At 46.1% G+C, this 22,666-nt stretch overlaps 1 protein-coding gene across 1 annotated transcript in view; it reads right to left on the bottom strand.

Moving 5' to 3' along the window:
* CLIP2 (CAP-Gly domain containing linker protein 2) overlaps positions 1-22,666 on the bottom strand; it is a 59,945-nt gene that overhangs the window by 8,208 nt on the left and 29,071 nt on the right. The window contains exons 3-10 of the mRNA XM_009992751.2: positions 19,734-19,858; positions 15,146-15,359; positions 14,003-14,200; positions 12,745-12,848; positions 10,608-10,668; positions 5,463-5,567; positions 2,902-3,846; positions 283-340 (exon numbers count right to left, since the gene is read on the bottom strand). Of these exons, the coding sequence (XP_009991053.2) occupies positions 283-340; positions 2,902-3,846; positions 5,463-5,567; positions 10,608-10,668; positions 12,745-12,848; positions 14,003-14,200; positions 15,146-15,359; positions 19,734-19,858 (1,810 nt within the window). The remainder of the gene's footprint in view (positions 1-282; positions 341-2,901; positions 3,847-5,462; positions 5,568-10,607; positions 10,669-12,744; positions 12,849-14,002; positions 14,201-15,145; positions 15,360-19,733; positions 19,859-22,666) is intronic.

Genomic DNA, 22,666 nt, shown 5'->3' with positions numbered 1-22,666 from the left:
TGGGCTGGAAGTGCACCCACTTCCCCAGATCTGTCTCCAACCTGCACCACCTGCACGGTGACCGTGTAACATGGAAATGAAAACATTCACCCAGGCATTTGCTCAGCCAGATTAGAGGAAAAAAAAGCATCAGACAACAAACATCATCCAGCAAAATCTGAGAGATGAAACTGCTTCCTAAGCCCCTTCCACACAGCCATCCCTGCAAGAGCAGAAAGTTGAAGGGAAAGCACACGAGTCACTAGAATAGGGTGTCCCAAGAGAAATACTAAAACTTCATACCTTCCATAGTCTGCTTCATCTTTATCTTTTCTTCTGAAATATCATTATTTTCAATCATCTGAAATAAATGTAAAACACAAGAAGTAAACCAGCCCTTTACCCAAAGATTCAAAGCAAAGTTAACGACCTCACAGTCCCATCCAAAGCATACATGTATCCACTTTTACATCCTTCCTGGGAGGGAAACCAAGGCTTTTGAGGAGTCATCCCTACAGCTGGCTACTCCTGAAGGTTAACCAGTACCATCTGAGAGTGCCTACACACAACAGCCAGCTGAGCACAATCATGAGATTCACCCAGGGGGTGTGACATCAGCCTTTCCCCGTAAGCTCTGGTTCCCGTTTTCACACACGCAGAGCAATGGAATTGCTGCTCTCCTTGGCATCAGTCTCCTGTAGTTAATCACAGCAAATAACTCGGGTGCAAATACTCTTTAGCATCCAACTTGAGACCTATCAATCAGACAACTTCTTCAACTTACAAAGAATCTAACTGTGCCCAAAGTTATAAAAACAGTAATAAAACATTGATAAAATAATTATTAGAGAATGAATATGTTAATAAACATAATCAAAAGCAAATGCTGGATTCTGCCTTTTCACCACTCTCTTTTGTCTATACTGCAATGAAAAGTCAGAGACCACAGAGCTCATGGCCAAGCTTTCCATGGCAGAGGCCACAATTCAGCCCTTCAGCTTCTTCACGTCTAGCAGCCTTTGGTGGGACCTCAGCACATGCCCCAGACCAAGCAGCTGCTGTGGCCACCACTGCTGAAAGCCCTGAGGTCAGTCCCCAAGAGCCTGAGTGGGCTGCAGGATACGTCTAATGGAAGCAGGAGCACACCCAAAGGGGAAATGCACCACCTGATGTACTTTTGGGATAGAAAAACTATTTAACTGCTCTTTGGAAGTGCAACTGTGGTTCTCACTTGAAGATCTAGGAAAGATGGTCACAAGACACGTTTGTTTAAAATATTTGGATAGTTAATATTGCAGTCACATTAAATTAGCTGAGACATTTAAAAATAGAATTTGCCCTCTGATACTCGAAGGCTTTCACCCATGCATTTCTTCCCATATTTTCCCGATTTTAATTGACAAATAGTTAAAATAATTATTTACAGACTGCCTGGTTCTAATCCAATATCAACATCCCTCCAGAGCCCCCTCAGTTATCTAAAGGGCCTCTGGAATAAGCCTCCAGCTGCTTCTTTCACATTCATTCCTGTTTGAATACTGGCTACAACATGTGACATGTTGTAGTAACAACCCACTTTTCCCGGAGTTCTGCCTGTACTTATTGTTCACAATTGTCTGTACTAGACGAAACATGCTGAGTGACCCTTGAAGCATCATTAATGCTGTAGATTCCTCCTTGGGCTCTTGCCTCTCCCATCTGGCTCAGTGTGCCTTTTCGCAGGCACAAAGCTCCGAGGTGGCCAACAGTAATTCAGGGACTTGACTTCGCTGCCCAGAGGTGCAGCTGGTTTCAATGGGGCTGTTCACGTTGGCAAATTAAACACCGGCGTTGTAGTCACTTCATTGGCACCTCACTCCAGAACCGCCCTACATCGCCAGCGATACTCGTTGGAAATGAGTATTCTTCAAATGTGCAAGTTTCATGGCTTATTTTCATTTTCTGCATTCCCACAGGGACAAGGCGTAAGTTGGGTTTTTGGTCACTTCTCATGCAAAATCCCAACACAAATAGGGGTCCGGCCTAGAGCCATGGGAACCGATCTTGCCCTCACTCTAGTGCAAAGCCAGCCACGTGTCCCTGTGTCATGCACAAAAGGAGGATGGCATCCACTGGGAAATACTTAAAAGACACAAAGGCCACAGAAAATCTGGAAAATTGATCTCTTCATATTATTATTGCTCTTATTCTAGCCTTCCCTGGCAGGCTCAGGACTCATATTCAATCAGCCACTTGATTTCCCCAGCCCAGTGCCATCCTGACCCTTGCTGGCAGCTCTTCCACCAGAATCCTCAAAGCCAACATTTCCCTGCATATCCCGTATATGCTGCGAAGCCTCCCCGCTGCCTCTGCCACGCACCTCCCACCCAATCCCACCAGCTCAGCCCCCTCACTGAGGGTCTCAAACCATGCTCCACACACTGAGCAAGCCATGTGCTCTACCTCAACGTGAGCGATGACTCTTCTTCCACCCTGTCCCCCACCTACCCCTAAAAAGCCTTGCTCAACGCTACACTCAGGCTGCTGCAGCTCCTTGGAGGACAACAGATGTGTCGTAGAAGTGATGCTTATTTCAGCTAAGAACACTGCTTGCTCAGGATGAGAGCCCACCCCTGACAAATCACCATAGCCCTATTCTGCTGCCACAGCACTTGAGTGCTTTCAAGCCCAGATATGGCCCACATGCTTCTCTTGACTCTTTTTTCTTCTAATTGTGCCCCTGTACTGGCTTTTAAGAGTGAGAAGACACCTTCAGCACGGAGATACAGTGCAGAAAAAGCACTGTCAATGGATGGTAAAAGCATCCAGATACTTTGAGGCATAAAAGCCTCAGAAAACCACACAAGGCAGCAGCTGAGGGCTACTCCTAGGCAGGGTTACTAAAAGCAGTGATAAACAAGCAAAAAGACCCAGAAGTCATACATTTGCATGCTGAGAAGGATGCAGGGCCTCCAGGGACTGCAGCTTGTTCTCTAAGACAAGCACTTTTTCCTGCAACCTGTGGATCTCCTGTTTGCTCTGGGCTTCTGCTTTCTGTAATGTTTCATAGTCCAACATCTTCTTCTCAGCCAAAGAAATCTGCTCTTTCAAGAAAGCTATCGCTTGTGTCTGATCTTTATAATCACTATGAAGTTTCTCCAGTTCATGCACTCTCAGCTCAGCGTCTCGACACTTGTCCTTCACATCTTGGAGCTCAAGAAGGTGCTGATTGCTTTTGGTTTCCAGTTGCATTTTCCAGTTGCTGTTGCTTTTTTCCACTTCATCCACAGCCTCCTGCAACTTCAGCTTGAGACTCTCTTTCTCCTTTATATGAACAGCAGTCTCAATGTCATGCTTTGCTTTCAGGTTCTCCAACTCAAGCTGGTGCTCCATCTTTATACTCTCCACCACTGCCTTCAGTTCCACAATCTCCTTGTGCTGGGTGTCAGGGCCTGTGTTCAATGTGGCTTTTAGATCCTCCAGAGACTTCTGGTGGTCAGAAGCTAACGTGTCCAACTTGGACTTCCAGTTGTCCATGAGCCCCATGTTCTCATTAGTGGCTTGCTGAACTTTATGCTTCAGATCAACAATCTCCTGTGAGTACTTCTCATTGACAGATTTCAGCTTCTCCATCTCCTGCTGGTACTTCTTCAACGTCTTCTCATACTTCTCCTTTAGCTGGCTGCTCTCCTTCTGGTGCTCCTTGTTGGCAGACAGCAGCTGATCTCGTAGACGAAGGGCCTCCGACTGCAAGCCAAGGTTATGCTCGGGGGTCTCCGCTTGGTGAGAGCTCCGGAGGCACTGCCGAAGCTCATCCACCTCACTGCGCGTGAGGCTCAGCTCCTCCTCCAGCTGCAGAATTCTGGACTTCTCCGCTACCGTCGTTAACTGCAACACAACCGAGAAGACAAAGTCAGTCCCCACCTCTCACCGCTGCGTCCTTCCTCTTAGTAAGTGTGCTCCAGTGGAAGTAAATCCAAAAGTACGTTAGTCAAAGTTCAAATAAAACAGGAAAAGAACACCTGGCACCCTCCAATCTGAGCACAGTTTTGCACCAGGGTAACTATCACTGGTAACTCAGTTACGTCTTTGTGCCAATTGCAATTTGTTTTTCCTAATATGAACCTCTCGCTTTCCACAGAGAAACACACATCTTTGAAACAACCTTCAAAATTCGCTAGAGAGCAACAGTGGCTTATGAAAAATCATGTCCTGAAAGGGCACGGTACTTCCAGTCTGGGCATCTCGCCAGATGATGCACAGAGGAAATGTGACTGCACATGCAGGAACATCACAAGCATTGAAACCAGCATTAAGCGTATCATGTTTCCTTTATTGCTCAGCAATCCTCAGCCTACAGACCTCTTCCGCATCGTAATTTGTTTACCCTGGTGTAAAAAAGAAAAGGGATTTTTTAATTTTTTTTTTTTTTTTTTTTTACATATGAGTACTTGTTAGAGTTTATGAGCAAAGTAGAAATAATGTAGAAGGCTAGAGGATGCAAGACAATAAATCTGGCCATGGTTAGCATTGAGTATAAGGAATATGAATCAATGTCTCACGATCTGAATGTAACCTAACAGGGCTGAACTACCTGCCAGTCACAGGGAGTTCAGGGCACTGCAGCTATGGACGGAGACGAGCAGATTTGTCTAGATGAAGTATTAGAAAAAGGCAGAAGAAACAAGGAAACCAAGCCAAAACACCAGCCATCCATTCCATTTCATTTCGATTGCCATTTTCCCCACTAACCATCAGCCCAGGAGGCTGGGTGGTTTTTATTTTAGATGGGCACAGGGATGTTCAAACCATTCAGCCCTTTCGGAGAACCTCACGTTCGTGTTTTCTACAGCTCTAACATTCATTGGTGAGGAGCAAGCTCACTGTAGGCAAGTTCACCGCTTCCCACACCACACCAGCATGGAAAAGCCCTTTCCACATTGGGCTGCTTTCAGGATCAGACACATTGGTCCTCTGGGCAGCCTGTACCATCGCAGGCACGGCCGAGGACCAGAGCTGGTCCACCTGCACTCACCAGTATCTTCCATTTCAGATGGCAGCTCCCACAGCTGGCGGGCGGGGGGGGGGGGAATAAAGGGAATGCTGATTGCAATGTTAATTCCTATTAGAGCCTGGGGGAGCCTGGAGGCAGAATGAATTGTGCAGGGTGCAGCTATCATTCGGGCATGTTAATTGAATGATGAATTGTGAAGAGCTCATGTGTCAAATGGTGGCATGGGGCAGAGAAGCAAACTCAATCTGAGAAACAAGTCCCCACACAAGAAGCGAAGCTACAAATTATATAATGCTACCATTTCCAGGAGAGAGAGCAAATAAAAACCAAACAAAAAAAAAAATCAGAGAAAGCCTAAATTCAAGCCAAAAATCAATCAACCCCACAAACCATAAAAAAAAAAAAGAGAAACCCAAAGCAAGGCATCATGAGCATCAACGCAGGGGGCAAGCGCGCTGTTCTGCAGGCAGGGCAAGCGGGGGTCCGTTACCCTGGTGTCCTCTAATTCTCTGAGGAGTTTTTCAGCCTGTGCCTTCTCGAACAGCAGGCTCTGCTCGAGCTCCCGTATTCGGGCATGCTCCAACTGCGTCTGAGTCTGGTCACACAGAGGGGAAAAAAAGAAGAGTGGAGATGGGGAAGAGGGGGAGAGAGAGAGAGAGAAAGAGGGAAAGAGAAGGCTGCAACATCATCTTCAGTGTACAAGACAAGGAAAGGCAGTTCACAACAGGAGGAGAATAAAGATCCAAACAAGCAGGAAAAATCCAACCAAACAGAAAACGGTCACTACGGGATTTTACATGGTACTCGCAGCAGCTATTCACAAGAAAATGGCTTCTGTGATGGGAAAACATCCCTCCGCAGTAGAGAGCTGCTTCAGTGTTTTCCTGCATCAAGACTATGCTGAAGACACTTCCTAAAAAGCAAAGCTCCCACCACTGCAGACCACCAGTGCAAGACCCTTGCACCACCCAAGAGAATGCAAAGATCTTGCAATGATTCTCCACATCTCTCCTCAAGGAGAATCCCAAGGCAGACTGAAAAAGTTGGAAGTTCCCATCCTCTTTTTGCTCCGGAGACAGCTTGAACCCTGCACTAGGTAGGGGGGAAAAAAGCAGGTCACACTGTACACAGTGTGTTGCTAAAACCAAAAATACGCCGCCCTGAAAGCAAATCCGAGAAATTTAGATGCCAAACTGTTACATACATCAGTGCCTTAGGTTTGAGGAGGACTGCTATGAGTTTCAAAGTGATTTCTGCACACCAAAACTCTAACAGCCTTGTACACAAGAAAACAGAATTTTTGTGTGTGTGTGTTTTTGTTTTTTTTTTAAACAGATGAGTAAACTGAGCACAAGAAGTTTATGTAACCTGCCCAAACCCAGGAGCATTGACTCTGGGCATCGCTTCAGTGCCCTTCACTTTTAAAGCAGAAAAAAATCAGAAGTACCATTTAGCTGCACTTGGCAGCAAACCTCAGGACTCCACAACCACCACTGTAATATCATGTAAAGTTTCCCATAAATAAAAGAGGAGAGGAGACATGGGAAAACGCATGCAAACTCTGGCCTTCACATTTTGCAGCTTACAAAACCAACATTTTCCTTTGAATTAAACTAGACCTACCAAAAAGCAAACAAACCTGATGAAAACTGGGTTCCACCCTCCCATTTTCTGACCTTCATTTTCCATATAGTTATTTGCTTTCCCCTCTTTATTAGAGCTGCTTTTAGGGATTTTTCTGCCCTTTCCTACAATAAAGAAAGTTTTGGTTAGGTGTCTACAAACGATGGAAGCTGAAGTTGGTAAAAATCCATGTTTTCTCTTCTGGCTTGAAAGGCATCATTATACATGAATTCATGGATGGTCAAGATCTCAACTGCCAGATGCCTTCAGACTACTCCATATTTTATGTGGTCTATTTGACCCCTGAAGGAGGAAAAAAAAAAAAGACGTGGTCTCAAGTACCCAAACATTATCAACCCCCTCAAACAATATCACTGAAGTGCAAAACTTGGCTGAATGCATCCTAGTAAGAAAAATAAAGGAATTTAATTTTGTACTGAGTGGCTTCTCCCACTCTCTGCAAAGCTTGAAGATTCACATCTCAAGATGGAGCTCTAAGCTCAATTTTATTTACAGAGATAATTATTCCATTAATACTAATGAATTTTTCCTCAATTTACACTAGCTCAAAATCCCCAAGTGAAACTTCAGCAACGCAAACTTTTGAAATTACCTTAACTGGTGGCAGAACATCAGATACTGGCTACCTGAAGATGCTGACCTGTTACAAAACTAATCTCCCAAAGACTCTCTCAAGACTCCTGGAGGTTGACACTCAAGTTCCCAGCCAAGCTATCTCAGTTCCATCTGATATTCTTGCTCAGTATCTACCAATCCTGCTATTTTCCAAGTCTGGAAAAGCACATGAAAATAGAGGAGAAAAATAATCAGGGAAGAAATTTATATCAACTGTTTTACAGTCCTCAAGCATAGCTTCATTTTAGATTTGCATCAAGTCCTGTGTTATTTCTTATTTTATGCAAATTGATTTGCCTACCCGGTATAATTCAGAGTCTCAAATCCAAAGTTTTCCTGCACTTTGAGGAAATTCAGATCTGAATTTTAGACCTACTTCTTGTTATAAGCCTTCAATTACTATTCACAAATTACAAATTGACTTCCCACTGGTGTTCAAGGTATGAGGTAGGTTCCAGGAGACGAGTGTGAGATATTAACCTCTTCAAGGAACTATTTCCTATAACAACAGTCTTCCACCTTAAAAAGTTTTTCTTAAAAAGTTTTGTTTTGCTGCAATTGCTTTTCACCTTCCACAGCAGTATAGCATCAGCATTGCCAACCAGGATCAAAAATGGGTTGAATTCACAACTACATTTCCAGGCTAAATCCACAGCTCTTTCTTTATCAGAGGTCAAAAACCTTGATCCATCTCTCCAGGCTTCAGAAACATTGATTTCTTTGGTCAAAGAGCTTCTATGAATGTTGTCCACCACATGCTCAACACCTGAATGTCTCAGCTTTATCCAAAAACTACATGATATTGTGAGAAGCACCATGAGATTTAGCCTAGCCTTCAGCAGAACCCCTACATCCAGGAGGAGATAATCTTCTCTTACCATCATGTCAGTTACTGTCTGTTATGTGCAAGATAAACATTTTCCTCTGGGTATTCAGAAGGTTGCTGCATAAGAGGACTACAAGACCAGAGGAGAGAAGACAACCATGACTGGGCTTTGCTTTTGTATTTGTGTGGTTAGCTCAGCTCTAGCTAGAGATGCGAAGGGCTGGGCCAGCAGCCACTGGTTGATGTCACTGTGATTCTACATGAAGAATATCGGGGACAACCATTTCCCAGGAAACACACTGCAACATGAAGGAGCACTTATCCTCCTGACTTCCAGCGAAGGATTTTTTTTTTTCTTTAGGTGAATTACTTGCTTCTGGAAATCCTAACTGTCTCCACAACAAAGCAGGAAAGTGAGAATTAAACCCAGTGGGTCAATCATTGACTGGCCATAGACTGGTCAATCAAAGACTGACCACAGCGAAGCCCTCCGACAACATCTGTGTCGACACTGCTTTTGGACCTACGGGGGAACGTCCCAGTTCTCTGGATCACAGAAAAAAAGAAAAAAACACAATCAAGCTGCTCCATGACTCTTTCCTAAAAATTTATTTGTTCTTCTGTACAGATGAACATGGAAGTGGGGACAGGACCCTGGCAGCCTGCAAGAATCTTGGCCATGTCCCTGTTGCAAAGCAACTCCTTCCCAGCCTGAATGAAAATCAGGATCTATCCTCAGTTTGGGATCTGCAGTTACAGCAGCACTTATGTCACAGCAGCTTACCACCTTTCTAAAACACATGGGTTTTTTTCCCAAAATATATCTGCTACCTAGTGTTATTATTCTACAGCCAGGCTTAACACACCTAAAGCTCACATAGGGACAATTCACTACTCAAAAGTAGTGATGGATCAATCACCCTTCTCTACGGCACTGGGGGAAATCCATCATCTAAGGCCATGAATCAACAGAAACCTGATTTTGCACCCGCACGCTAGGCAGGAACTGCACTTGCTGTCCTTTAGCAAAGGTCTGCTACCAGTGCATGGCCGACTGATACCCTGCCAAACCCATCCCTGCTTCAGCTTCCAGATAAAGAGGGGAGGTTTATGCCAAGAGGGTCAACATACTCCAATATCTGGTCTCCCCATTTTCCTGGGCTTTTTTGCTATGACTGACAGTGAAGCACAGAAGCAGGTCCCTTGACATTGCTGGCTGTTGCTCACCTAGCACTCTAAAGACAAGGGCAAGTCCCTTGATTTGTACATGTAGAGCAGAGCTTTGCTTTCACAGAAATGCTTTCATTTCCTTTTCTTACCCCATGGAAAAGTCTCCCACTCAAGGGCAACCTCCCACCACCACTTCCACTTTACACAATATTCACTGCAACAGCATTGCTCTGAGGAACAGCCCTTCCAAACGAAAGAGTGTCCTAGTGTCAAACCCCACGCTTTGGGGCAGAGGACTCCAAACAAGGATACTGCAGATCGACTGATACATGGCATTTCACAGAATAATAGAATGGTTTGGGTTGGGAGGGACCTTAGAGATCATCTTGTTCCAACCCCTCTGCCATGGGCAGGGACACCCTCCACTACACCAGGTTGCTCAAAGCCTCATCCAACCTGGCCTTGAACACTTCCAGGGATGGGGCAGCCACAGCTTCTCTGGGCAACCTGTGCCAGTGCCTCACTACCCTCAGAGGGAAGAACTTCTTCCCTAGATCTCATCAAAATCTCCCCTCTTTCAGTTTAAAGCCATCACCCCCTTGTCCTATCATTACACACCCTTGTCAAAAGCCCCTCTCCAGCTTTCCTGTAGCCCCTTTAGGTACTGGCAGGCTGTTGGAAGGTCTCCCCAGAGCCTTCTCTTCCCCAGGTTGAACAGCCCCAACTCTCTCAGCCTGTCTCCATAGCAGAGGTGCTCCAGTCCTTGGGGCATCTTCATGGACCTGCTCCAACAACTCCATGTCCTTCTTGTGTTGGGGACCCTAGAGCTGAATGCAGCACTGCAGGGGGGGTCTCACGAGAGCAGAGCAGAGGGGCAGAATCCCCTCCCTCGACCTGCCGCCCACGCTGCTCTGGATGCAGCCCAGGACATGGTTGGCTTTCTGGGCTGCCAGTGCACGTTCCAGCTAGAATAGAATAACATGAGACTGGGAGACTGCACACCCATTAGCTGCCTATAACAGAACACTGCAAGGGCAGTGACTGAGCAGTCAATTCATTTCTACAGTGGACAAACATATGTTGAAATGGGTTCAGATATAGTCAGATTTTAACACAGCTTGGCAGCTCACGGCAGCATTTAAAGCCAGGCTGGCTGCGTGTGATTAATTCCAGGCAGCCCCTAGCATTATTGGCCACTGGGCAGCATAGCAAAGAACAATCCTCACAGTTTATACCATGGTGTTTGCAGCAGGTCCGAAGCATCAATAAAGATAAGACATTGTTTGGAGCTGAGCAAAAGGTGGCAGAAATTACTCAAGTGAGGCCTCACATGCAGTTTCAGGGTTTGACCCTGTATTTTGGTAAGGTGCTGAGATTTACCTCCAGATCCCCCTTCGTAATGGATTCTTCCTCCACACGGAATTGCAAGTCCTCCACTTTCCTGGGGAGGGGAAAAGACACAAAGAACAATCAGTGACAGCCAGAGCAGCATCCCATTTCTAAGCAGCCGCTGCATGTGAGCTCCCTGCACAACCCAAGTCTGAGAGGAGAGGGGTACAGACAACCTTTGTGCACAATCAGCTCAGCAGAAGCTAAACAGCAAGACACATGGAGCAGGACAGTTAGGAAATAAGCCTTCTGCACAGCAAACATTTGCCTTCATACATACACACTCACAGACATGTTGTTTCTGCTGCACCACCTCTCAGCAAGCACGACTGCTGCTCATTGACACTGGGATCCCAAAAACATGAAAGCCACAACTGAGTTTCCTTGGTTTTCTTAGACCCTGTTATCCTGCAACCAAGCACTGGGCAACTCCTGGGCCAAATGCACAGGGTCAATACAAAATATTCCAAGGGAACCAGAGTCCCTGCATTCTCAGCAAAGGAGTGGGCAATGCTTAATGTTTCCACAACGTGAAAACAGTGAGCTACCTCAGCAGAAAAACCTTCACCAGAAATTGTATTGGCCAGTCATGCATAAATGCACACAAAAACCACATGCACAAACGCAGATGTGCCTATGACTCTTTTGAAAGTCTGAAAAGAAAAATCCAGTAATGATAAAAAAATAATTTGTTCTTCTGCTAAACTCAGTCCTCTGTTTTCTTTACTGATTTTAAAAAAAAGTCAATAATGAGGATGTTGAGCCAGTAGCCAGATGTAAGGACACTGATTCTGTTACAGATAAAAATAGCTGTGAGTGTACACATCTAACTTCATAAACAAGCTTTCTTGTCTAAACCTCCTCTAATTAGAGGAAGCATCTGTTGATATTTAGGAAAGAACTCAGCTGTCTTGGGTTAAAGGGCCTCCTGGAGCTGGGAAAGCGAGCTGCCTACCCAGAGAACCGAGACACTTATGTATGGAGGAACAATTCATCCTCAGGAGGGGCATCGCTCAGTGGAAATCAGCACTGTTTTCAGTTACTTAATACACAGAAATGTCTTTCTATATCCACTGGAGAACTTAATATATATGGAGCAATTGGACTCCAAGAACAACAAGCAGATCTTCACTCTTATCCAGAGAGGAAACGTATGCATCATCATATATACACAGATGGGGCCTCTGGGACATGGGGACATGACAAATCACTCTGCATTATGGTTGTACTCCAGTTTGACTTCCCTTCCTCCAAAGGAATGTCCTTAGGGTCATCACATCGTAAATAGAAGGGAAAGAAATGGTCTTTAGCAAAGCCAAGTTGTACAGAAAGGTTAGGGGTTTGGGATGGCCTGGCCCACACAGTTCTGCTTATTATCCAGTACTGTTATTTCATACTGTATCCTTAGCCCAGAGCACCTGAAGGCAAGGTTTTGTCACTGTCCACACCCTTGCCATGAGTCAATCTCACCTTTACTGAGAAAAGTCAGTTTACACAGCAACAGGGCTGAGTTTGGTCAGGGTATCAAATCCCAGATATTACTGGAGTAATTACACCTTTTGGCAGCAAAACAGAGCTGCCACTAGCATGAGCTGTCCTCACCAGCTGTTTGTCTTCTGCCTTCCAGCCGCACTGCAACAAGGGGGCAGGTTCAGCTGAGCATATTAAAGAAACCTGAGATTGCTCAAGTCACAAGAATTAGCTCACTGCAACTCCCCCAGAATGATACAGCATCCTGTCTTCTCTGAGAGCCATAAGACACGGGAATGTACAAAACTAATGGAAAACAGTTCACCATTCAGTTGAGATTAGCAGCAGTTTGTCAGCAAATGGGGGCAGTCACTGTACTGGATGCCCAGTCCTAGACAAGAGTCACATCAGATGTGCAATTGCAGCAAAATTCTTCTAAACCTCCCGCTACCTGAAGCGGCACACTCCTTCCCTACGTGCAGAGAGATGACAGTGGCCAGGAGAGGGGAACACAGCATATTTGAAGTGCCAGAAGACATCCAAAGATGACTCTCCTAGTCACTCCTGTCTCCTCAGATCCAATGAATGACGCTCTCAGGTAAGAGCCTCAGCTCCTCCATGACTTAACCTTCTCCACATTCATCCACTCCTGCTTTACCTCTTCTCCTCTTCCAGTTGATTCAACAGCTCAATCTTCTCCTTCTGCATCCCATCCACCAGTGCTCGTGCTCGCTGGAGGTTTCCTTCTGCCTCCGTGACGTACTGCAACAAAAAAAGAGCCCAAGACACAAAAATGTTTGAAGTATAGAGTTGTTTAAAAAAAGATCAGAACAAGGGAACAAAAGGTTTCGATGATCTATTTCAGAGGATGCTATGGTAAGAAGGTAGATTTTCCAAAAAGCCCAGTATGTAGGTATCAAAAAGAAACAAATTGCTCAGTTTCCAGCTGCCGTAAAGTTGATCCATGCTTCAGTGCCTCCCTGACTTAAACCCTTTGGACAATCCAGTTCTGATTAAGAGTTAAGATCTTGAAGCCTGAACAGTTTTGAAAGTCTGGTCTGAGGCTACTAGATGCAATTCAGCCCTGGTCTTGAAGCAAGAGAGACATTTCAGACTTGAGTTAATTCATTTGTTACTGCTAATTACTGAAAAATAGCGCGGACAAGGAAGACATCAGCTCACAGTTGATTTGCCAGTTTCTCCTGTATTTCTCACAGGCAGGTGTGGCCCACCACACACAGACATATGGTGCCATCCCTGCTCCCTAGTAGCTGACTGGGGTTTATAAACATGAGCAAGGAATTCAGGGCAACTGCAGTTACTGAAGAGCCACATATTGATGAACAGCAAACACACAACTCCTTCCTTTAAGCATTCAAGTCCATAAAATACCATTTGTATAAATGCTTGTGCAAAATAAAAAAAAAAGAAGAGAGTTAATGTGATCAGCCTGTTTTCCTTATGGACCTCTTGACTCCATTAAGGTGATCAAAACATCCCCTCTGGCAGGAAAGCAGTGACGTATGAACTGAGCCGATGTTCTCAGCAGTGTCCGATAGCATCAGAAATCCACTGCAATGCAGTCACAGCCAAGGCCAGACCGGGTGGCTGAGGGGAATGAGTTTGCCCTCCACTTGTGTTTCAGCAGTCAAATGTATTGATCCACCAGACACAAACTATCTACTGTCCTTTTTCTGCTCCTGGCTTGACGCAGAGAGAGCACATGTTCCACTGACAGGAGCGGAGAAGGAGCCTCAGGTTAACCCACCATGCAGGACGCTGTCTTCACACAAAAGACAGGAATTCAGAGCCCAGGTTTCACATCAGGAAGCTATACGCAGGTAGCGTTGTGATCTGAAACTTTCAGAGGACACCAGATACCTGCACGTTAGCAATAAAGTCACATCACCTCCTACCTGCTCGTGCTGGGCCTTCATGATGGCAATCTCCTTCTCCACCTCACAGATGTGGCTGGTGGCTTTGGCAACCTCAGCCCGCTCCAAGTCACGCTCTGCCAGTAGCTGTTCGATGTGCTGCTGCTTCTCCTTCAGTGCCTCCTGCAGAGCTGTGGTGCCAGAGATTTTTCGGGCATATCGAGAAGAGGTCTCTGTCAGCTGGAAAAGTGTTAAAAAGAGACAGGGGTAAAGCTATGTCCTTCCCAGTCTGGAACAGGTTGAAGTCCCCTGTTCTATCTGGAACGCAGCTCACCTACTGATCATTTCTTAGGCTGTACAGAGCTGCAGTTCCAGCTCTGGGCTCTACAGGTGGGGTTATCAAGTCTGCAAAACATTTGGACGCTGCTTGCAAGCTCAAGAGCTCTGCTACGCTGCAATGAAAGGACCATTTCCTAAGGGACGGGATGTGGGGTGGGAATTAGGTCAGGAAAGATGATCATGCACTGTATCATCTGCCTTCTTAATTATATTTTATTGATGACCCACACTGCTGCAGTCCCAACAGCGAGCTCAGCTGGAAGTACTGATCTCTGGTAGGGGCTAGTTGGATCCGCTCCCAGTAACGGACACTGCACCCTTGTTCCCAGCCCAGATGACTGCAGGTGCTATGCAGCACACGCTACGGCAGAGTCAGAGCTTTGAATAATATTGCTGCCTGCTCTGGTGCCTGCCTTCTTGAGTACCTTCCAAAGCACGCGGCACGTGGCCCGGGACACTGTCACCCCTCCACAGTAGAACGTAGTCACTGCAGGAGCTCTTGCACTGCCATTCAACACAGCACACTGCTACATGCAGGACAAGAAGTGACAGCATTGTTCTGCAGGGATCCTATAAAAAACCTGCTCTTGACAGTGGAGCTGAGCTTCGCCCCATTGCAAACAGCAGGTCATGCTCTTTAATGGTCGTAATTGCTCAGTGTTTGTTACAACTCTCTGTACGGTGGGTGACAGTACCCCACACCCCTCTTCGCTCATCTCCTTGATGGTGAAGGAGCAGCTGCCCCAGTGCAGTTGCTGAAACAAAACCCCAACCCTCCCACTTTGTAGAGGCTGGTGCCAGCAGAAGTGGGTCAAGGCTGCACAGTGCCCGGAAAGAGCCACTTACCAGCCCGCTGCGGCTGGGCCTGCCCCCGACGGACGACGCCACCGAGCTGACGGAGCTGATGGAGGAGCTGCTGGGGCTGTGGGTTAAGGCAGACACTCCCATGGCCATTCGTTTGCTCTTCTTTGCCTTGGCGGGGCTGGTTGACGGGAACCCGATCCGGATCACCTTATGGATGGGAGCAAAGAGGCCAAACTTGGGAGGGCACTGAAAATACCTGTAATACAGGAGATGCACCGAGTCAGAAGTGGTAGAACATCCATCTCACCCAAGCCTATCAGAAAGTCATTGCTAGGCAATATGCAACCCCAGCCCTCAGCTCCTCTCTTGGTGCTTTGCTGTGACATCGTTTCCTGCGTGCAAGTGGTTGGATTATTCACCCTTCCTGCCACTTAGAGTAGTGGCAATCTCCACGTTTTCACTCGTGATACTTAAGCAGGGAAACCCCAGATAATTGCCACGCACTGTGACGAGATGCCAGGAGAGACCCATCTGGTAGCCTGGACATCACAAAGATCCCAGTACCCAAACACAGCAAGAGCACAGTCCATCCCTCCCGACGCCCCAACCTTCCCTCCCGACGCCTGCGTGTGTTCTCTACCCTGCTTTGCAAGAAATTCACAAAGTAAAGTGTGTCAAAAAGATCTGAATCACACAGCTCTGTGTAAGTGTTCTATGGGGTAAAAATCTTTCCTCTCAAAACAGAAGGGGAAAACAGCAGCTCCTAACTTTAGAGCTAAAACTACCATTACAGCAAACGCCAGCGTGTGCCATCTCCTCTGGGTGGTAGAGAAAGAGAAAGTGGTTCCCCTGCAAACAAACTTGGAAAGAAGCAAGCATAAAAAAGGGAGGATCAGATAATTACAGTGCAAGCTCTCCTCCGCAATTTCAGTGAGCCCAGTGATTATGTCTCTCTGGAGCCCTGTTTCAGAACACAAATGAGCCCAAACCCACAGCATCGAACCCTGGAAACCCCTTCGGAGCTCGGGCCAATCACCCCAAGTCAGGGTTTATCTGCTGCTGGCCAGCTGCACTGCAGCAGGTAAAGCCAGATCATCTCCAGGCATCGCATCCCCTTGTTGCAAGGAAGTAGCCAGCACAGACAACTGCCTCCATTAAGAGTTCTTTCTCAAAGGCTTCGTAGCAAGGTTAGGGGAAAATACCAGGCCTTATAATAGTCTGTCTTATATTAACATAAAAAACCAAGTCCTAATGAATAAGTGACATAAATCCAGCTTTATTAGCACAAGTTCTCTCTCTCCAGATGTGAGCAGCTGCTTCCCCAATTCCCTTTTCTTTAAGTGCTGGCAGGCACACGCTGTGTCACAGGCAGACCTCCTGTGCTTGGGAGACCAGAGAACTGCCTGATCCCAGCCAGATGAGAAAGTGATTCATTTTCAAACATCTGCTCAAGCCTGATTCTCTGTATAACAATCTTTAAAAAAGAAACAAACCCCAAAACAACCCTCTATAACCCACAATCACTTAGCCCCCTTTGCTTGCTGCCAACACAGGCTCTCGGGTTTGGAAAACCAGCCGTACTACAGGCTGACCTTGCTGCACAACAGAGACCCAAGGAAGAAAATCAGTCTGACCTCTTGCAAACCAGCCCAAACCCTGCTCAGCATCATGTTCTCAAACAGAAGCAGGCACAGGCAGACCAACAGCATGGCACAGCCCCTTCCACAGGTCTAAACACTGACTGGTACTTGCGGCTGTACAATGCCAAAGACTAAGTCCCTCAAAAGTCCCCTGACAGCCCTTAGCAAGTCCAAACTTGCATCACTGTCTGCTCATTTTCTCATTTTCCACACTGGAAGCAGTTGCAATTAACCTTTATAGTTCAGAAGCAGGAATTGGGTCCAGAACACTTGGCAGGAAAAAAAAAAAAAAAAATCTGTGTGAAAACCAAGAGCTGCTCTCACTGAGTGTTAAGGAGATCTATACCCACATTAGGGAAAAGAAACAGGGAAGAAAAGTGGCATTGTGATGGCAGCGTAAACTGCAGATGGGAAATGGCACAGAAAACTTTGAAATAGATTAAAAAAAGAAAATCTTTAGTGTCCAAGGCCTGTAGCTGACACATTTCAGACTGTGCAAAAGCAGAGGCATGAGCAGTTTAGTGGGCAAGACTCCCCTAGGAACAGAGGCAGAGAAGGAAGAACAGTAAAATAAGCAAGTAAAGGTTAATATACTAGAGATGAGCAAGTGGAACTTGCTTGGCTTTGCGAATAAGAAACCAAAAACCACACCAGCACGTCTCTAGGCTCCCATGCAGAGAGGAAAGCAGATGCAGCAAACCCTCCAGTGTCTCAGCAGCATCCATCTGATGCACGGAGAGGGGCTCACCACAGTGACATCCTTCTCTCAGGCACTGCAACTGAACCACAGGCAGCCTCCACCAGAGAACCACAAGCTGATCAGCAATCCCTGGCCCTTCATCCTTCCCTTGATGCACATCCAGATCTGGATGCCCTTCCTGAACCTGCAGGAGAACCAGAGCAACCCTCCTCAGATTTCAGGTGACTCACCACCAACTCAACTGGAGAACCCATGGCAGCAAAGACTGACAGAGTCCTTGGCTCACTTGTTTGCCCACGTTTGCTCTCCTGCTTCCACCAGCCTCCACTGTCTCCAGTTGCTTCTTGGGACCTACTCTCCTACCGTAGCAGAGGGCTACTGCGGCAGTGAGCGCTGGTCTCGGGCAGCCAGGCCAAGGATGCTCACTAGATGGCAAGCACTACCAAAGCAGAGAGGCTCCAAAGTCCTGGGTGGTCTCTGCCCACTGATTCTAGCAGGACAAGCTCGGGGCAGTATCAGAAAACCCATGTGGCAGTGGCAAATATGGGGAAGACTGAGCACGCACCGACAGCATCAGTTTTACTATGTTGGCTTCTCCAAAACCCTGCTGTTGAGATCAGCACACACTATAAGAAAATCAGAAGTTTGGATGAAGGCTCAAAGGACAAACAGGGACAAAGCCACAAACCTGCAGCCAGATCCTTGGTGGACAGAGGGCCCTTCAGCTGGAGAGTCCATGTGTACCACTGCTGTATCAGTTAGCAACCATTATTGCTAGAAGATCTTCAAAATCAGTTTGGATGCAAGAGGCAGGGATACCTTATGGACTTCCCTCAAACTCCTCCATTTAATCCAAACCTTTTAATTCACTCCTGATCCCTGCTGTGGAGCTCAATTTTTCTTGCTCTTGACACAGTGTGAAACAAAAGAAGCCTAGCAGACACAGCACATACCATAACAACCTCAGCCAAGATGTAGCAGTTTCAGAAGAAAGATGACTTCCAAAAGCTGGATTTTTCAAAACACAGCAACAGAGGTGTGAGGACAAGAGGCAGAGAGAGCAATCTTAGGCTCATATCTGCCTTCCACATGCACAGAGACAACAAATCATTTCTGAACACCCTGAAGATTAAGCTTAGAGATAATCTGTAGTGTATGTTAAAGGCAGCAGGGACTTGGATTCCCTCTGGGACTTATTCCCTACCATCTCGGTTCTTTTCTTTTAAGAAAAGGCTGGGACTGAGCCACCTGCTGCCAATCATTTTCTGCTTTCTTGTCCTGACATCGAACAAGGCATGAAAACACATGGTTGCTGGACAAAACGAGGCTGACCTCACACAAGAAACATTTAGTACAGAACCTGAGATCTAACAAGGGAGAAACTCTCAGCTCCTCAGTTTCAAAGGAGGAGTTTCAAATCTCACCTCTAATGCAAGATTCCCTTAAGAAGCTCCAAGAAATCAACAGTATTTCCCACTAGAGGAACTTGTGAAGGACAAGGAATCAGTTCCACCTGTATTTGAAGCAGGGTCAAAGTCCTGCTGTCTCAGATCTGAACATCCCCAAGCTCAAGATCTGAGGCTGGGGGTCATCCCCTTCTCTAACTTCCACGTGAACAGAAGCAGCTTCCCAGCAAGCCTGCGAGATGTCCCTGCCTGGTCTTATAGATACTAACAAGGGCTTTTCTCTTTGAAAAGAAAATAACAGAGGTGCCTACGGAGTCAGAGGTGGCAAGATCGGTCAGCAGATAGCTGTCACACTACAGAACGAGTACAAGGACAGAGAATGTCCACCAATTGTTCTTTCAGATCTCTGGAAATTTGCCTCCAGAAAGAACAGGATAAGGAACATTAAGCTAAGGAAAAAAAGAGTCAAATCTTTATCTTCTATAGTTCTTACAGGGTGAATTATAGTGCAAGAAGCAAGTTTATGAAGGCAGAAAGCAGAGCCAATACAATCACAGAATCAGTTTCTAGCAAAAACTACAAGTTATCTTCTCTCCCTACTCACTCCTGTTTCCTGAAGCTGCTCAGGTTACTTCTTTACAGACCTTATCTGATCCTGCTTTAAAACGCCCCAGTGATGAGGTTTCTATTGATCTCCCTGCAAAGATATCCTGAAGCTTATTAAAAGACTCAAAACTGGACTCTTCCTCCCAACCCACAACGTCCAACCAAACACAGCTGTGCACAGCCCTGAGTCCTCCTCCCAGGTTCATTTGGCCCCCAGCCACCCCAGGAGATGCACAGGACCCTGCAAGCCCCAGGCTGGGTTTGAGAGCGCACAGTACCTTGTACCAGCAACTGCCCCGTCGTTCTTCCCCAGGGGTTCATCCAGCTCCACACCGCACCACTCTCCTTTGGCGAAATCCGTCTCTCCCACGTAGCGCACAACTCCTGTCTTTGTCCCACCAACCTGTTGGAGAGAAGATGTTGAGGGTTAGAGACAGCAGCACCAGCACTGTCACAAAGGGACTGAAGTTGGGACAGCTATGGAGAGAGGAGGAGGTGGAAGGAAAGGCGTCAGTATTTTCTATATTAGATCTAATGAAACCAGAACAGGTAGTTTTCATATCAAGTTCTAGCACTAAAGGTGTGTCTCCAATAACTACAAGTCAACAAACTCCCACTTTTGGACCTGCCCACGTGCAAGATGTCAAGACAAATACAATGAAAACCTATGTCAAAGCAAAGTTATTTGTGAGACCATGCAGGAGCTGACGCCCTCCAAGCACAGCTCATATCTGCCTTCTGGGAAGAATCAAGATCTGCACTACCGAGGTTCCAGTTCTGTCTTTCAGCAGCAGTTCTGAGCACCACTGGGACAGGACAAAGGGACCAGCTCAGCCAGCTCTTCGGCTTGTCCCCACGCAGGGTTTGCTAGGAGGCAGCGAACAGCCCTCCCAGCAAACCTCTCAAAATAGAGGCGTTTTGTACAGAAAAAAGCCTCCACTTTTAGCTACACATTTCTACACCAATTCATGGTGCTGGTGTGCTGCATGGGAAAAGGTCTCAGCTCACTGCACAGATTTTTTTTCCCTCCCTCCTTTGCAGAGAAATAAATATAAATCACACCTTTTGCTCCCATTTGTACACTTAAAGCTTTCAGAGTGCTAAGTAGACCCTGGGAGAGCGTAAGTCAGGAACGTAGGAAGCTGTGTTTTGATCGCTGCTGTGAGAGCACATTTTGCTGAGCAGCAGCTGCCTCTGCCTTTGCACTAGAAGCTCCTACTTAGATACTTGTGCTGAGAAAAGAAAGATGGAAAAGTAGGAGGGTGGTTCTAAAGGTTCATACTTCAAGTAAATTAGGATGTAAACCTTTTTCAGCCTATCTCTGCTAAAGTCTAGGTTCAAGGAAGAAAGTTTAAAAAAAGAGTTTAAAATTAAGTTTGCAGTTTTATTTTATTATCGCTGCTCCTTGCAGGGGGGTTGGACTAGATGACCTTTGAAGGTCCCTTCCAGCCCTAACCATTCTATGATTCTATTTTGAATGACTTGCAGCTATTAATTTTCTTAAAATTAAGTTTTACATAAACGGGTATCAACAGAGTAATATAACCTACAGAAAACAGTGACAGTCGAATGCAGAAATCTCCAGGTTTGCGTATTCCGGGGTAGAGATGTTACAGATTTATCAATTCTGAATCCCTAAAAATTCTGAAAACTGCTTATGCAAAGGAGAAGGGGTTTTCCCAGCCTAAAAATAGCAGCACCTGAATGGATTAGAGAACACAGCTCCGAAGTCTGGATCCTACCTCAAGTCCCAGGAGGCTGTGCTGCAGCACGCAGCTCAAGTCAGTCTTCTGTAATTTCTCCCACTAGGGATTCAAAGTGCTGCTATGGAAAAACCTTTGCAGATGTTATTCTCTTTGCTACAGGAAGGAGGAAAATATTTGCCAGCAGGGAAAAGCATCACAATAAAGCCTTCTGGTCCTACGCTGTGCCCAGGAGTACAAAGATGATTCAATTCCAATATTAGGTACTTGGCAAATTACAGATTTGAAGAGTTGCAGTAAATTCTTTACCTATCACTCAAACAGCAATCCCCTTTTTGATTTGAGTTTATATAGATTTAGCCTCTTAATATTAATGCAATGATTAAATGCCATCCTAATACATTTCTTTAGCTGTAAGTTGAACTCAATATAGGTGTAATTCGTCTTAACGTCATTTATAGGAACTTACCATTGCTGGTAAAGTCCCTCATTTTTGTATTTATTGAGTTTTAATTACAGATATTAAGCCCCATTTCCTTTACCAAGCCACGTGATCCTGACCCCTCATGTAAACATCTTAAAAACCTGATGAGCTCCCTCCATCGGCGTGACTCTTAGCACACGATTTTGGGGCAGCTACTAGAGGGTCACACTCCTCATCCACAAAAAAACCCACAGAATTGCTGAGTTATGTCCCTATAGATATTGCTTATTTTGAGAAAGCTATTTCCAAACAGGAGAGAAAATAACTAACCCTACTGACTTAATACACCCATGATTTAATTATGTCAATACCAAAACTGCGCAGCAAAAGAGCAGGTCACGCTCCTTCCCGAAAGCCATACCCCAGTGAAGGTGCTGAGCGGGGGGGATCAGGTCTGACACTCCCCCAAACAGCAACGTGAGTCTCTGCTTCCAAAGCAGCATATTTTATTTTCTCTTTCAAGCATTAAATCTTCTGCCATTTTTTCTATAAAACACACCCTCGGCATACAGCGTTATCTCCTCCCCCGAGCCCGAACGGACACACCTGCCCTCCGGCAGCCGGGGCTCCCCGCATCCCAACGGTCAGAAGCCAACATTGAGCTGTCACACTCACATGCCAGTGCTCAATCCTCTTGTTGAGCTTCCCATCTTTTGGCAGGCAGAAACTCTTATGGATGGAGAGCCTAAAAAATTCATCCGACTCAGACATGCAGATTTATTCAGCCCCGATAATCTGCTAATGCTGCTAAAATAAATAATGCGTTTTGGAAAAAGCCAGCTGGCAGGTCATACCAGCCCACAAAACAGCCTCATCAAAACAGAAGCGTTTGTTTCTATCAGATCCTTCAATAAATCAGAGGTATCACCTTGGAAGGAGGATAAAAGGCAGCTTGTGAAAGCCAGGGAGGGTAGAAATCACATCGCGTCACTCAGTAGCTTGCAGCCACCTCTCCTGTCCATGCCCAGCTTTGATGCCAGCTTTGAGCATGGCTGGCTCCTCCTGCACCAGCACAACTGTCATC

Source organism: Tauraco erythrolophus, chromosome 21 (genome assembly GCF_009769465.1).
Source record: "Tauraco erythrolophus isolate bTauEry1 chromosome 21, bTauEry1.pri, whole genome shotgun sequence".
NCBI lineage: Eukaryota > Metazoa > Chordata > Aves > Musophagiformes > Musophagidae > Tauraco > Tauraco erythrolophus.
The sequence above is the reverse complement of the archived record's forward strand: the minus strand, read 5'-3'. Positions and strand labels throughout refer to the sequence as shown.